The following is a 15,074-nucleotide window of genomic DNA, read 5'->3' as shown; positions in this document are numbered from 1 at the left end:
TGACAATTGGGTACTTTTTCGATCTCTGCCAATATGAATGTCGACCAATGTGTTGCGTCACGTGGTTGTAAAAACGAATCGGCACGCAATTCCTTCTTAAAAGTCGGGGAATGGGTCGAGACACCTGCCTATTTTCCTCAATAGTACGTAATGTCATGATTTTAAAGCTATACGATATCACAGGGAACAAGTTAATTATCTCACACCCCGATAAAAAAAAAAGTTGAATGTTGTACTTCTTGTTCACGTAATTCATGCTAATGTTGGGTTTTTAAGGTGGAGCCCAATGGACTCCCTGAAGGAGTGAGCGCGTTGTCCAATAATCACCCAGAATGCACCACGCGGCCCATTGACGAAGCATGGGCAACATACCCAATGGTCCTTAACACGATTACACTGGAGTTTCTCATCTCCATAACTGTATCTCTGGTTATTCTTGCCCGCTTCACAATGGTATCAATACCAAAGATGGTGGACGCCATTCTTCTTTGATTGAAGCAAGAATGGGACAATTTTGGAATATAGCTGGTCAGTAAAGCATTAGGTATTGGGGTTGTTCAAACGATGTAGTTAGTTCGTCGTTAGGGTTGCATAGCTTAGTTACTGTTATGTACCTGCTCTTCAGATTGCTACTTGTTTTACTTGGGTTGCTAGCTGCTCAATAGCTCCTGCTAACTCATTTTAATCTCTGCTCAAACATAGTCGATACAGGAATAAAACGACAATTGTTTTCTGTATGGTACGAACAGGCAGGGGACTCTACATATAATTAATGAGCTGTTGTACATAATGTTCCTGTTATGTTATTTTCGCTAGCTAGCTTCTAAAATGCCAAATTGTACCCTTCAAAATAAAAGTCCTCATTTGTGGAAACCTTTTCAATTTAAATGGTATTAAAGTTCACTAATATTGTTCTAATATATTTTTCTATTAAGTAAACATGAAATGGTGACGGGGAAATATATAACATTTAAACATTTGATGGACTTGACAGAAATAGAATGTCACGACATATTTGACGGTACAAATAGCTTTTGTCCCCATTAGGACGGGGTTCGTTTTACTGGGGGAGATCGCGTAAAGTAATTATGCGCACGAGCACATAACTCAACTATCCTCATTTCCCCCCCCGTGCGAATCTGGCATGTCCAGTAATTTTCACACGAAGGGAGAATAATAATTCTAGTCGGAATAACCTACATTTTTTTTTGGGGGGGGGCAAACTCCAAGATCCTCTGATAGTACTTATCCTGCGCGAATCGACATCACTGTGTTTTGAGCGCTATTACAGTGTTTAACAGGTGCTGCTTGCAGTTTGGGTAAGAACATGGGAACAAAGGCTGTGCAAATTGATACATGGCCAAATACAACAGCTTGAAATAGATGTCAGCATACAGTTCACAGTTCTTATTGATATTATTTAGATTTTCTCCAATCTTAATGCAAGTCAATATTATATTAGGCTATCCATAGACAAGTTGCAATATATGCACGCCTAGAAGAGCCTCCAGGCTTCCATCATAACGGTCAAGTTTGAATGAGGAAAAATATAAATAAATTACAGGGGGCAGTTTGGTAAATAACTGATCTCGTCCGACTTGACCTTTTCACCATGTCTGCCTATTTTTACACAGGTGACCTCACAAAGAGATCCCATTGTTCTGGTGACAGGAGGAAGAGCTGGTGTTCTGAGATAACGCTCACCCTGGAATAACTGACAAAACAGCACCTCCTGAAGCTTCCTGTGTGGTGCAGCGGTCTAAGACACTGCATCTCAGTGCTAGAGGTCGTCACTACAGACCCTGGTTTGATTCCAGGCTGTATCACAGCGGTCTAAGACACTGCATCTCAGTGCTAGAGGTCGTCACTACAGACCCTGGTTTGAGTCCAGGCTGTATCACAGCGGTCTAAGACACTGCATCTCAGTGCTAGAGGTCGTCACTACAGACCCTGGTTTGAGTCCAGGCTGTATCACAGCGGTCTAAGACACTGCATCTCAGTGCTAGAGGTCGTCACTACAGACCCTGGTTTGAGTCCAGGCTGTATCACAGCGGTCTAAGACACTGCATCTCAGTGCTAGAGGTCGTCACTACAGACCCTGGTTCTATTCCAGGCTGTATCACAACCGGCCGTGATTGGGAGTCCCATAGGGTGGCGCACAATTGTCCCAGTGTCGTCCGGTTTGACCCGGTTGTAGTCCATCATTATAAATAAGAATTTGTTCTTTTAACTTACTTGCCTAGTTAAATAAAAACTACAACTCCCAGTGTAAAGGGAGATAAAGGAGACACCTCACATTAGTGACGGCTACGGTCAATAACCAGTTGTTGTAGATTTTTTTTTAAACCAAGAAACATTCTAACTCTGCTGAGACAAAATGAGTTCAGAGAAGGAAACGTTGATGGATGAAATCGAAAAGAGTTTATGGAATTTAACTGAGGACAATCTATGTTATCTGTGTGAACGTTGTGGAATGGATGGCCCTGAAATTAAAGGGATGAATCATCGCTTATTAAGGCGTAAAGTCATGGAGGAAATGTGGGACAAGACGGAGTCAATGAAATCAGAGGAGCAGGGAATGTCTTGGTTAGTCCAACTGAAAGAGGACATCAGGAGGATACAGGAGGAGGGTAGCAGTGCACTCATGAGTCCCAGCCAATCAGATGACGTAGACTGGAATGAAGAGGGAGGAACTAGGTTGCCTAGCAACAGACTGGAGGCGAAATCTGATCTAGAGAGGCACACACCAGAGCAGAGGGAGAGTGATGTGACTACTTCCCAGTCTGAAAGGGTTTTTCTCAAACCACACGTGTGCTCTGAATGTGGAAAGGGCTTCCATCAGGCCGGCTGTCTTAAGAGACACCTGAGGACTCATACGGGGGAGAAACCGTTTGTTTGCCCTCGTTGTGGGAGGGCTTGGAGTGATTCTGGAAACTTAAAGAGACACATGAGAAAAACTCACCCAGGAGAGGAGATGGTTGTTAAGAGGGTCGACACTCAGAGGAGTGACCCTACAGGAAGTAGGGAGGAAATGAATGTGGATTCAATTCAATCGGAGGAGCAGGGAACGTCTCAGTCACTCCAGCTGAAAGAGGAGGATGCTTGCGGTGCGCCCGTGAGTCCCAGCCAGGCTCATGCTGATGATGTAGACCTCAACGTTGAGGACAGGGATTGGTTGCCTAGCATCGGACTGAAGGTGGAGCCCATGAGTCCCAGCCAATCCGATGATGACGCTGCAGACCGCAAAGAAGAATGGAACGAAGTGGGAGGCGCTACGTTGCCTAGCGATGGCCTGGAGGCGGAGTCAGCTCGAGAGCGCCACAGTTGCGTGAGTATTTCCCAGTCATTGTGTATTTTGTTTCCCAACAGTCTTTCCTTGATTCCCCAACCTTCTTTTTATAAATGCATTGGGAGGAGAATAACTGAGGCTCCACCTCTTGGACTTCCAATGCATTTTGAGAAGGAGGCATCGAGGATGAGAGTCATTGAGGATGAGAGTCATTGAGGATGAGAGTCATTGAGGATGAGAGTCATTGAGGATAAGAGTCATCGAGGATAAGAGTCATCGAGGATGAGAGTAATCGAGGATGAGAGTAATCGAGGATGAGAGTAATCGAGCATGAGAGTAATTGAGGATGAGCGTAATTGAGGATGAGCGTAATCGAGGATGAGAGTAATCGAGCATGAGAGTAATCGAGGATGAGCGTGATCGAGGATGAGAGTGATCGAGGATGAGAGTAATCGAGGATGAGAGTAATCGAGGATGAGCGTAATCGAGGATGAGAGTAATCGAGGATGAGAGTAATCTAGGATGAGAGTAATCGAGGATGAGAGTAATCGAGGATGAGAGTAATCGAGGATGAGAGTAATCGAGGAAAGACTCTTGAGACTTCAAAATTCCTTGACAGGTAGGAGAGAGTTTTCCACACTAAGGGTTTTTCTGGATCATAAATGGACTTAGGGGGTGGGCGTGGCATGGGGCCGTGGCGTGGGGGTGTGGCATAGGGGCGTGGCAATGGGTACGGCATGGGGGCGTGGTATAGAGGCGTGGCAATGGGCGGGTTCGGCCCATTGGCTCAGTTGAATTTTGGACAGCATTTTAGAGACCCCCATCTTTGCGGTCTACAGAATTCTTAGCATTTTTAAGCCAATTTTCTGCAACTCTTCAAATTTCTCCATGGAGCTGAGAGAGATTTTTAACACATTTTTAAAGCAACATTTTTTTTTGTGTTTCTACGTATTCTGCCATGGACCTGAGAGAAGATTTTGGAGTTTGAAGCTAATTTCCTTGAACTCTATGCATTTTGCCATGGTTAATGCTGTGTTATTTTGCTCAAACAAAGAAAATCTAAATTAATTCTGCTAAATGAATTGTTTTGGGCATTGTTTATTCTCCCTGACTGTCTAGTTTTTATCTTGATGATTGTTAGTTCTCAGATTATATTATTGATACATGTATCAGTCTGTTATCTTTTCTACATACTTTCTATCTGGTTTTAGTCCTTTACCCTGAAAGTGTTTTTCCAGGACTTCAATTACAGAAAAATCCCAGCACCCTGATTTTTGATTTCATGTCTATTTTTCTGATTTCCAGGACAAGCCTCTCTTGCCCTCCTCCACCCTCGCAGAGTCCCCGAGTCGTGCCTCTCCCGGTGGCACCTTATTGTGCGGTCAGAAGAGGGTGTCTGTGCGGCTGGTCGACTGCAGGAAGACACCGGGGCAGAGTAGCCATATAATACACAAGACAACACAGACGGGAGAGAAACCCCACAGCTGGTCTAATGCTGAACAACACAAAACCCTCTCAGGAGACAGGCCTGGCTCCCATATCTGTGATCACTGTGGGAAGAATTTTACCACAGCAACCAATCTGAAAAGACACTTCCTGTATTTGTCTGGAGAGAAACCATACATCTGCTCTGAATGCGGAAAGAGATTCACGCAGGCCGGAAGTCTTAAGACACACCAGAGAACTCATACTGGGGAGAAACCGTACATCTGCCCTCGTTGTGGGAAGGCTTGGAGTGATTATGGAAACATAAAAAGACACATGAGAAGGCATACTGTTAATAAACAATACACAGTGAAACCTCACCACTGCTCTGATTGTGGGAAACAGTTCATTGTAAAATCAAGCCTTAAACATCACCGGGATGTTTTTCACACAGATCACCCTCATTGCTGTGGTCAATGTAAGAAGAGTTTCATAACTGCAGAAAGACTGGAATCACACATTAAGACACAACACCCGCCAAGGGATCCTCTGAAGAACCCACATGTGTGCTCTGAATGTGGAAAGGGCTTCCATCAGGCCGGCTGTCTTAAGAGACACCTGAGGACTCATACGGGGGAGAAACCGTTTGTTTGCCCTCGTTGTGGGAGGGCTTGGAGTGATTCTGGAAACTTAAAGAGACACATGAGAAAAACTCACCCAGGAGAGGAGATGGTTGTTAAGAGGGTTGACATTCAGAGGAGTTACCCTACAGGAATTAGGGAGGAAATTAATGTGGATTCAATTAAATCGGAAGAGCAGGGAAGGTCTCGGGCACTCCAGCTGAAAGAGGACATCAGAAGGATACTGGTGGATGCCAGCGGTGCACCAATGAGTCCCAACCAAGCCAATGATTATTCTGAAGACGGTGATGAGGGAGGAACTTGGTTGCTTAGCAACAGACTGGAGGCGAAATCTGATCTAGAGAGGCACACGCCAGAGCAGAGGGAGAGTGATGTGACTACTTCCCAGTCAGAAAGTGTTTTTCTCAAACCACACTTGTGCACTAAATGCGGTAAGGGATTCAAAAAAGCCGGCTGTCTTAAGAGACACCTGAGGACTCATACGGGGGAGAAACCATTTGTTTGCTCTTGTTGTGGGAAGGCTTGGAGTGATTCTGGAAACTTAAAGAGACACATGAGAAAAACTCACCCAGGAGAAGAGATGATTGTTAAGAGGGTCGACACTCAGAGGAGTTACCCTACAGAGAGTAGGGAGGAAATGACTGTGGATTCAATTAAATCGGAGGAGCAGGGAATGTCTCGGTCACTCCAGCTGAAAGAGGAGGATGCTTGCGGTGCGCCCGTGAGTCCCAGCCAGGCTCATGCTGATGATGTAGACTGCAACGTTGAGGACAGGGATTGGTTGCCTAGCATCGGACTGAAGGCAGAGCCCATGAGTCCCAGCCAATCCGATGATGACACTGCAGACCGCAAAGAAGAATGGAACGAAGCGGAAGGCGCCCTTCGTTGTGGGAAGGCTTGGAGTTATTAAAGAGACCCATGAAAAGAGCTCAACCACCACCCAATCAGCATGTCCCTTATCCCTACCCACCACCCAATCAGCATGTCCCTTATCCCTACCCACCACCCAATCAGCATGTCCCTTATCCCTACCCACCACCCAATCAGCATGTCCCTTATCCCTACCCACCACCCAATCAGCATGTCCCTTTTCCCTACCCACATCAGACACCATGGTAACCTGGTTTACACCTGTCCAATCCATTACAGATGTGTTTACTACTTCAAGGAAACAAGATGTGAAGCATGTGTTTTTTTTAAAGGGGGGTATATTTGATGTTGTAGTTGTTTTTAATGGAGAGGTTAAAAGTAGAGGGGGAGACAGATGAGGAGGGAAGACAGTGAAGAGTAGATGCAGGGATTGAACCCTGGTCTCCAGTGGGGAGGCTGAGGCATACATAGAGCATCCAGCTGTGCTACCACAAGACTACAGGCTATGTACAGAAGGAAGCATTTCTAAAAGTATTGGAACACTGCCCTAGACTCAGCCTGTCCCAAATAACACCTTATGCTCTATATAGTGCACTACTTTTGACCCCTGCCCATCGGGGTGCCATTTTGAATTCAGGATGTCCCAAACCCCAACCTACCACATGCCCTTGCTTGGTCCTCACTAGTGCTGTGGTGGTCAGCAGGTGATTGGCATGCAAATAACTGCCAAGTAAATAACTGCCGGTCTCATGGCAATTGAATGTTTAATTGTCATAAACATGTTTAGCCTACAAGCCACTGATGTGGACCTTTCGGCTCCCGAGTGGCGCAGCGGTCTAAGGCACAGCATCTCAGTGCTACAGGTGTCACTACAGTCCCTGGTTCGATTCCAGGCTGTATCACAACTGGCCTTGATTGGAAGTCCCATAGGGCGGCACACAATTGGCCCAGCGTAGTCCGGGTTTGGCCAGGATAGGCCTTATTGTAAATAAGAATTTGTTCTTAACTGACTTGCTTAGTTAAATAAAAATAATATATATATATATTTTTTAAGTATAAACATTTATATCACAATTGAACATAGCTTAATAAAATAGCTTAATAAAAGATATTTTCCCCAAACGATTTCAAACGAAGTGCACACATGCGGCTATTCTGTGTTGAGGTTAACAAAGAAACCGGTTCTCTCATATGCTTCATTCAGAGTTATTTTATCGACTTTAATTGTGATACGAACGTTGAGATATGTTCTTATTCTTAATATATTAATAAGGCTGCATGATGGGACTCTGATGATTTGAAAAAAAGTTGCAAGCTGAACACACTTCATCAGTCTCTCATTCACAATTTTGACAAGCACTTGACAATATTCTCAGCAGGCCTCGAGTTTCCCGGTGGCATCCCCCTTGTGTGGCTGTAATGCCCCATAAAAAAAAATCTGTGCCTTTTACGGCCAATGTGGGTGTTATTATATAATTACTCTCACTCACATGGTTCCTTCAGATGTAGCCAATGCCCGTCACGTGATTGGTGAAGACAGACATATCGGGGGGCGTAACTGCGCGCGTCCAATTCCGAGGCGCATATTGAAAATGTTAGAGAACTGTCCACATTTTACTTTTCGTCAGCCAATCAGATGAGTCGGTCTAACCAACAGCACTAGCTTATGCCAATGTACTATCCCCCCCATAGTGCAAAAGTTGACCTATGCTATTGGTCAACTGTTCTTCTGTGCAATAAATAAATATGCCAAACATACTGTAGGACAGTTGTGGGATGCGATAGATCCCAATTGAATACAGCAACTCGCATCCATTTTTTTTTTTTTTTAAAGCAGTGAGGCTGATGCAACAGATCAGAACGTTTAGCTTAAAATGTTGATAAACGATTAAGGCTTTTTCTATTGGGCTTTTTCTTCACATTAGAAGCGTATCAATGTGCACACGGTGGCACACTGTTCCCGAAAGTGAAGGCAAATGTGATTGTGCATTTAATAGTTCATTTAAAAAGGTGCATTTAATAGTTTATTTTAAAAGGTGCATTTAATAGTTTATTATAAAAGGTGCATTTAATAGTTTATTATAAAAGGTGCATATTTATGGTGAAAATGATCTTCCCCAAACGTGACACTCACACAGCTTATGTCTGCCAGTTAGGCTCTACACCGGTTATAAAGCGGTTTAATATTTATTATTATTATCCTTTATTTAACTAGGAAAGTCAGTTAAGAACAAATTCTTATTTTGAACGATGACCTAGGAACAGTGGGTTAACTGCCTTGTTCAGGGACAGAATGATAGATTTTTACCTTGTCAGTTCAGGGAATTTGATCTTGCAACCTTTCGGGTTACTGCCCCAACGCTTTAACCACTAGGCTACCTGCCGCCCCTACACTCTAACCACTAGGCTACCTGCCACCCATCCACTCTAACCACTAGGCTACCTGCATCCCCTACACTCTAACCACTAGGCTACCTGCCGCCCCTACACTCTAACCACTAGGCTACCTGTCGCCCCTACACTCTAACCACTAGGCTACCTGCCGCCCCTACACTCTAACCACTAGACTACCTGCCGCCCCTACACTCTAACCACTAGGCTACCTGCCTCTAACCACTAGGCTACCTGCTGCCCCTACACTCTAACCACTAGACTACCTGCCGCCCCTACACTCTAACCACTAGGCTACCTGCCGCCCCTCCACTCTAACCACTAGGCTACCTGCCGCCCCTACACTTTAACCACTAGGCTACCTGCCGCCCCTACACTCTAACCACCAGGCTACCTGCCGCCCCTACACTCTAACCACTAGGCTACCTGCCGCCCCTACACTTTAACCACTAGGCTACCTGCCGACCCTACACTCTAACCACTAGGCTACCTGCCGCCCCTACACTCTAACCACTAGGCTACCTGCCGCCCCTGCGCTTTAACCACTAGGCTACCTGTCGCCCCTACGCTCTAACCACTAGGCTACCTGCCGCCCCTACACTCTAACCACTAGGCTACCCTGCCGCCCCTACACTTTAACCACTAGGCTACCTGCCGCCCCTACACTCTAACCACTAGGCTACCTGCTGCCCCTACACTCTAACAACTAGGCTACCTGCCGCCCCTACACTCTAACCACTAGGCTACCTGCCGCCCCTACACTCTAACCACTAGGCTACCTGCCTCTAACCACTAGGCTACCTGCTGCCCCTACGCTCTAACCACTAGGCTACCTGCCGCCCCTACACTCTAACCACTAGGCTACCTGCCGCCCCTACACTTTAACCACTAGGCTACCTGCCGCCCCTACGCTCTAACCACTAGGCTACCCTGCCGCCCCTACACTCTAACCACTAGGCTACCTGCCGCCTCTACACTCTAACCACTAGGCTACCTGCCGCCTCTACACTCTAACCACTAGGCTACCTGCCGCCCCTACACTCTAACCACTAGGCTACCTGCCGCCCCTACACTCTAACCACTAGGCTACCTGCCGCCCCTACACTCTAACCACTAGGCTACCTGCCGCCTCTACACTCTAACCACTAGGCTACCTGCGCTCTCTGTGCTTCGTTTTAAGGAGTTATTTGGCCACTTTAGTTGTGATAAAAAACAATATCAAAACATATAGGCTTATGGGCTGGGCTACATACTGTGTGATACTAACCTTATCAAAACATATAGGACCATTCCCCAGGACTACCTGACATGATGACTCCTTGCTGTCCCCAGTCCACCTGACCGTGCTGCTTGCTCCAGTTTCAACTGTTCTGCCTTATTATTATTCGACCATGCTGGTCATTTATGAACATTTGAACATCTTGGCCATGTTCTGTTATAATCTCCACCCGGCACAGCCAGAAGAGGACAGGCCACCCCACATAGCCTGGTTCCTCTCTAGGTTTCTTCCTAGGTTTTGGCCTTTCTATGGAGTTTTTCCTAGCCACCGTGCTTCTACACCTGCATTGCTTGCTGTTTGGGGTTTTAGGCTGGGTTTCTGTACAGCACTTTGAGATATCAGCTGATGTACGAAGGGCTATATAAATAAATTTGATTTGATTTGATATAGGCCTATGGGCTGGGCTACATACGGTGTGATACTAACCTTATCAAAACATATAGGTCTATGGGCTGGGCTACATACGATGTGCGACATACGATTTGAAGAAGTCGCAAAAAAACGCACAAGTTATTCCTCGCCTCACTGCACAAGCTGGGCGTCATTCACAAGTGATAATACATAATCCACAAGTGATAGGCCAATATTGTCACCCATCAGACTATTCTTAATTTAATCTTGTCTTTACATATACCTTATTATATGTGTGTGAAATTAGTTTTGATTTAGAATGGACCATTATCATGCACCTGTATCGAAACGGGTATGGGGGGAAAGAATGTCAACTATGCACTTAAATAGCAAAATGGAGGACGCTTTTCCCCGTGGTTCATTTTCATGCCAGCCAGGTAGGCTATACTCCTGTTGTAAAGATAAGCAATGTGCTTAATATTAGGAAAGTTTATAAATATAATAGGCCTAACCTATAGAAAGCTGATGGGATCCTCCTCTTTTTAACAGAGGCCACCACTCTGTTTTCTCACGCAGTTACATAGCCTATAGAAATGTTGCGCAACATGAGCTCATGGGCTCTCATGCCTTCAGTAGCATCAGGAGATGTTATAATTCTGTTGTAATACATTTACATTGATGATTTAAAGGGATGATACAGTGCTGAGTACCAGGCAGTTAGTTTGGTAGGTTACTAATGACCATCAGTAGCCAGAGAAGCCTGTCACTGTAACCTCTGGTCTGGTGGTAGACAACCCTCCATGTTGGCAGATCTAGGGACAAGATGACTGAGGTTACCAAAGACAAAACGGCTGAATGTAGAACTATATACAGCTGACTTCCTATCATTGGACCATTGGAGAAGGGCCCAATCCCAAATTGACATCTAGACCTTATGCACTTGTGGAGATGTAAGATAATCTAATTGGTTGTAAGCAATATGGGTTTACTTCCACCTATCCTATCATTGTGTGGTAGAGCTATTACTATATTGCTTACACCTGACAAAACCTCTCCGATCTCCACAAGTGCATATGGCATAGGGTTTAGGATTGGGCCCATTGGGTCAATGTGTCAATCTGGTTTTAAAATACTTGTCAGCAATCTTACCACCATGACTAGTTTATTCTAAATTCAAAATGCCATGCTGTTGTATCCTGTATGTATAACTTGGAATATAATTATATTTTGTAAATCTGTCTCAAACTGAAATTATTCTGCTCGGCTCCCTGTTCAAGTTGAGTTCACATTTTAGCCCGGGAGTTTTTGTATTAAGAGTTGATGTTTAGATATTTTTGTTTTTGTAGTGGTTGTGAACACCCCTTCAAATGAATGGATTTTGGCTATTTCAGCCACACCCGTTGCTGACAGGTGTATAAAATCGAGCACACAGCCATGCAATCTCCATAGACAAACATTGGCAGTAAAAGGTCCTTACTGAAGAGCTTAGTGACTTTCAATGTGGCATCGTCATAGGATTCCACTTTTCCAACAAGTCAGTTCATCAAATTTCTGCCCTGCTAGAGCTGCCCCGGTCAACTGTAAGTGCTGTTATTATGAAGTGGAAACATCTCGGAGCAACGACGTCTCAGCCGCGAAGTGGTAGGCCACACAAGCTCACAGAACGGGACCGGCGAGTGCTGAAACAACCAGTGTGTAAAAATCATCTGTCTTTGGTTGCAAAACTCACTGCCGAGTAGCAAACTGCCTCTGGAAGCAACATCAGCACAATAACTTAGTCGGGAGCTTCATGAAATGGGTTTCAATGGCTGAGCAGCCATACACATGCCTACGAAAAGTAATGGTCAGTGGCCGTTTAGTTCCAGTGAAGGGAAATCTTAACACGACAGCGTACAATGACATTGTAGATGAATCAACTTTGTGGCAACAGTTTGGGGAAGGCCCTTTCCTGTTTCAGAATGACAATCCTCCTGTGCACAAAGCGAGGTCCATTCAGAAATGGTTTGTCGAGATCGATGTGGAAGAACTTGACTTGCCTGCACAGAGCCCTGACCTGATCGCAAGCCAGGCCTAATTACAAGCATCAGTGCCCGACCTCACTAATGTTCGTGCCTGAATGGAAGCAAGTCCCCGCAACGATGTTCCAAAGCCGTCCCAGAAGAGTGGAGGTTGTTATAGCAACGGGGGGGGGGGGGGGTCGTTTTAGTCATGTAGTGTATGTTGTCCATTTCAAAGAATGTTTTGAATTTATTGCTGAACACCAACTAGAGTTAATAAAAATGGTGACAGCAATGTGTTGTTGGAGTAGATCTTTATGAGTAAGAATGTTTATGCATAACCTAGGGTCCTAGCATAACATAGGGTCCTAGTATAACCAAGGGTCCTAGTATAACCAAGGGTCCTAGTATAACCAAGGGTCCTAGCATAACATAGGGTCCTAGCATAACATAGGGTCCTAGCATAACCAAGGGTCCTAGTATAACCAAGGGTTCAAGTATCACAGGCAAAGTGTATGAATGTACTGTTACATCAACATTTTGTGAGGACAGAAATGTAAGAAAATCTTAGATTTGTAATTATTTGTTAATTGATCAACAATGACAAAGGTGAAACTCTAGCTTCAGTTAGATAACAATAGTCATATGTGTAATTTTAACATAAACACACATTAATCCGGATAAGATTGCTATACTACCATTATTTGACACCTAAAAAATTGGATCTTCATTTCAGTCTGCCTTACATGGCTTTTGCATTGGGTGACCGTTGATAGCGTGAAAAGACAAATTAAAATTGCTGGTCAAAATGGGGGGGGGACACACCCATTATAACATGTTCAGTTATGCTCACCGCACGACTGATAAACCCACACTGTACATTCGAGCTAGAAAGCGCGTAATCGTGAATCGTGCATCGTACGGCTTTTATTTTGTCGTAGCCATATTTTTGATTGACGTCGTGTCAAAAACGTCACTACGCCGGAAGTGTTGGAAAGATTAAAATCCTCTTGAGTGACAGCAGCGGTTTGGTACATTGTATTTTTTGTCTTTCTGTAGGGATGGAGGTGACACGAACAAGTAATTCACCTCTTTATGCACCCTTACAGATAATATACACCAAGATTATAGTCATATGCTATTAGATACACCAATTTAGCTGTGGTTTCTCACCGCACAATCATGATTCCGTTCATTTCCGCGAGGTTGTGAATGCTAACCCGCTAACTAGCATTAATAGCTAGCTTGCGTGTTGAGTAAACCAGCAACGCATGTTGGCTGATTGTTGTTTTTGTATTACAGATTTCAAAGACAGTTTAAGCACTGTGTATAGCGCAATAGAGGAAGCAGACTTTCTCGCAATCGATGGGGAATTTTCAGGTAAGTCATTGTTAGCTATCTATTTAACTGGCAAACATTTATAGTCTTAACTAGCTCGCTGGCCAACCCGTTTCCGTGGCTGCTACAAGCCACACACACGCAGTCGGTTTTGAACTCTGACATCTTCATCACGTTCTAGTTAATACAGTAGAAAATACACTCTATTCGGTTTCAGGTATTAGCGATGGGCCCAACGTCAGCGCACTGACTAACGGGTTGGACACGCCAGAGGAGCGCTACATGAAGCTAAAAAAGGTAACAGTCAAGAGAGACATGCGTTTAGAGTTGGGGGGCAATGCGGTGTCCTGCATTATGCTGCATTTACTTGACACTTCAACGTTTTATGGCAGCCATGTTGGTTCCCCGTTAGTTTAACATGGAGAATATTTAACAATGTAACGGAATGTCTAGAATGAGAACGATATTCAAAACTCTAACATAAACATAAACACAATGTATGGCCCTGGTCATAACTGTCGGTGTCGGTCAGGCACTGAGTGAGTCGCTACAGTTGAAGTCAGAAGTTTACATACACCTTAGCAAAAGATTTAAACTCAGTTTTCCCCACAATTCTTGACATTTAATCCTAGTAAAAAGTCCCGGTCTTAGGTCAGTTAGGATGACCACTTTATTTTAAGAATGTGAAATGTCAGAATAATAGTACAGATAATTATTTATTTCAGTTTTAATTTCTTTCATCACATTCCCAGGTGGTCAGAAGTTTACATACACTCAATTAGTATTTTGTAGCATTGCCTTTAAATTGTTTAACTTGGGTCAAATGTTTTGGGTAGCCTTCCACAAGCTTCCCACAATTAAGTTGGGTGAATTTTGGCCCATTCCTCCTGACAGAGCTGTTGTAACTGAGTCAGGTTTGTAGGCCTCCTTGCTCTCACGTGCTTTTTCAGTTCTGCCCACAAATGTTCTCTAGGATTGAGGTCAGGGCTTTGTGATGGCCACTCCAATACCTTGACTTTGTTGTCCTGAAGCCATTTTGCCACAACTTTGGAAGTTTGCTTGGGGTCATTGTCCATTTGGAAGACCACATCGCAACCAAGCTTTAACTTCCCGACTGAGGTCTTGTGATGTTGCTAAAATATATCCACATTATTTTCCTTTATGATGCCATCTATTTTGTGAAGTGCACCAGTCCCTCCTGCAGCAAAGCACCCCCACAACATGATGCTGCCACTCCCTTGCGTCACGGTTGGGATGGTGTTCTTTGGCTTGCAAGCCTCCCCCTTTTTCCTACAAACATAACGATGGTCATTATGGCCAAACAGTTCTATTTTTGTTTCATCAGACCAGAGGAAATTAATTCAGAAAGTACAATCTTTGTCCCCATGTACAGTTGCAAACTGTAGTCTGGCTTTTATAGCGGTTTTGGAGCAGTGGCTTCTTCCTTTCTGAGCAGCCTTCAGGTTATGTCGATAAAGGACTCATTTTTACTG

The 15,074-nt window shown here is 44.5% G+C and overlaps 2 protein-coding genes across 2 annotated transcripts in view; both read left to right on the top strand.

The window, feature by feature from the left end:
* Positions 1 to 392: 392 nt before the first annotated feature.
* On the top strand, positions 393 to 10,866 carry LOC135559990 (zinc finger protein 27-like). Its single transcript, XM_065000934.1, has 3 exons — positions 393 to 528; positions 1,635 to 3,328; positions 4,595 to 10,866. The coding sequence occupies exons 2-3, from the start codon at positions 2,378 to 2,380 to the stop codon at positions 6,263 to 6,265; spliced, it is 2,622 nt and encodes an 873-aa protein (XP_064857006.1). The 5' UTR covers positions 393 to 528; positions 1,635 to 2,377; the 3' UTR covers positions 6,266 to 10,866.
* Positions 10,867 to 13,216: 2,350 nt separating this feature from the next.
* parn (poly(A)-specific ribonuclease (deadenylation nuclease)) overlaps positions 13,217 to 15,074 on the top strand; it is a 30,497-nt gene continuing 28,639 nt past the window's right edge. Inside the window, exons 1-3 of the mRNA XM_065002184.1 lie at positions 13,217 to 13,323; positions 13,546 to 13,623; positions 13,799 to 13,878. Coding sequence (XP_064858256.1) covers positions 13,305 to 13,323; positions 13,546 to 13,623; positions 13,799 to 13,878 — 177 coding nt within the window. The 5' untranslated portion in view covers positions 13,217 to 13,304. The remainder of the gene's footprint in view (positions 13,324 to 13,545; positions 13,624 to 13,798; positions 13,879 to 15,074) is intronic.

The sequence above is a fragment of the Oncorhynchus nerka genome, linkage group LG15 (genome assembly GCF_034236695.1).
Source record: "Oncorhynchus nerka isolate Pitt River linkage group LG15, Oner_Uvic_2.0, whole genome shotgun sequence".
Lineage (NCBI taxonomy): Eukaryota > Metazoa > Chordata > Actinopteri > Salmoniformes > Salmonidae > Oncorhynchus > Oncorhynchus nerka.
The sequence above is the reverse complement of the archived record's forward strand: the minus strand, read 5'-3'. Positions and strand labels throughout refer to the sequence as shown.

Excerpts from the sequence above, each read along its gene's own strand:
- LOC135559990 (XM_065000934.1), top strand. The coding sequence starts at position 2,378 with ATGAGTTCAGAGAAGGAAACGTTGATGGATGAAATCGAAAAGAGTTTA. Across the intron at positions 3,329-4,594 it reads CTCGAGAGCGCCACAGTTGC|GACAAGCCTCTCTTGCCCTC; the intron begins GTGAGTATTTCC and ends TCTGATTTCCAG.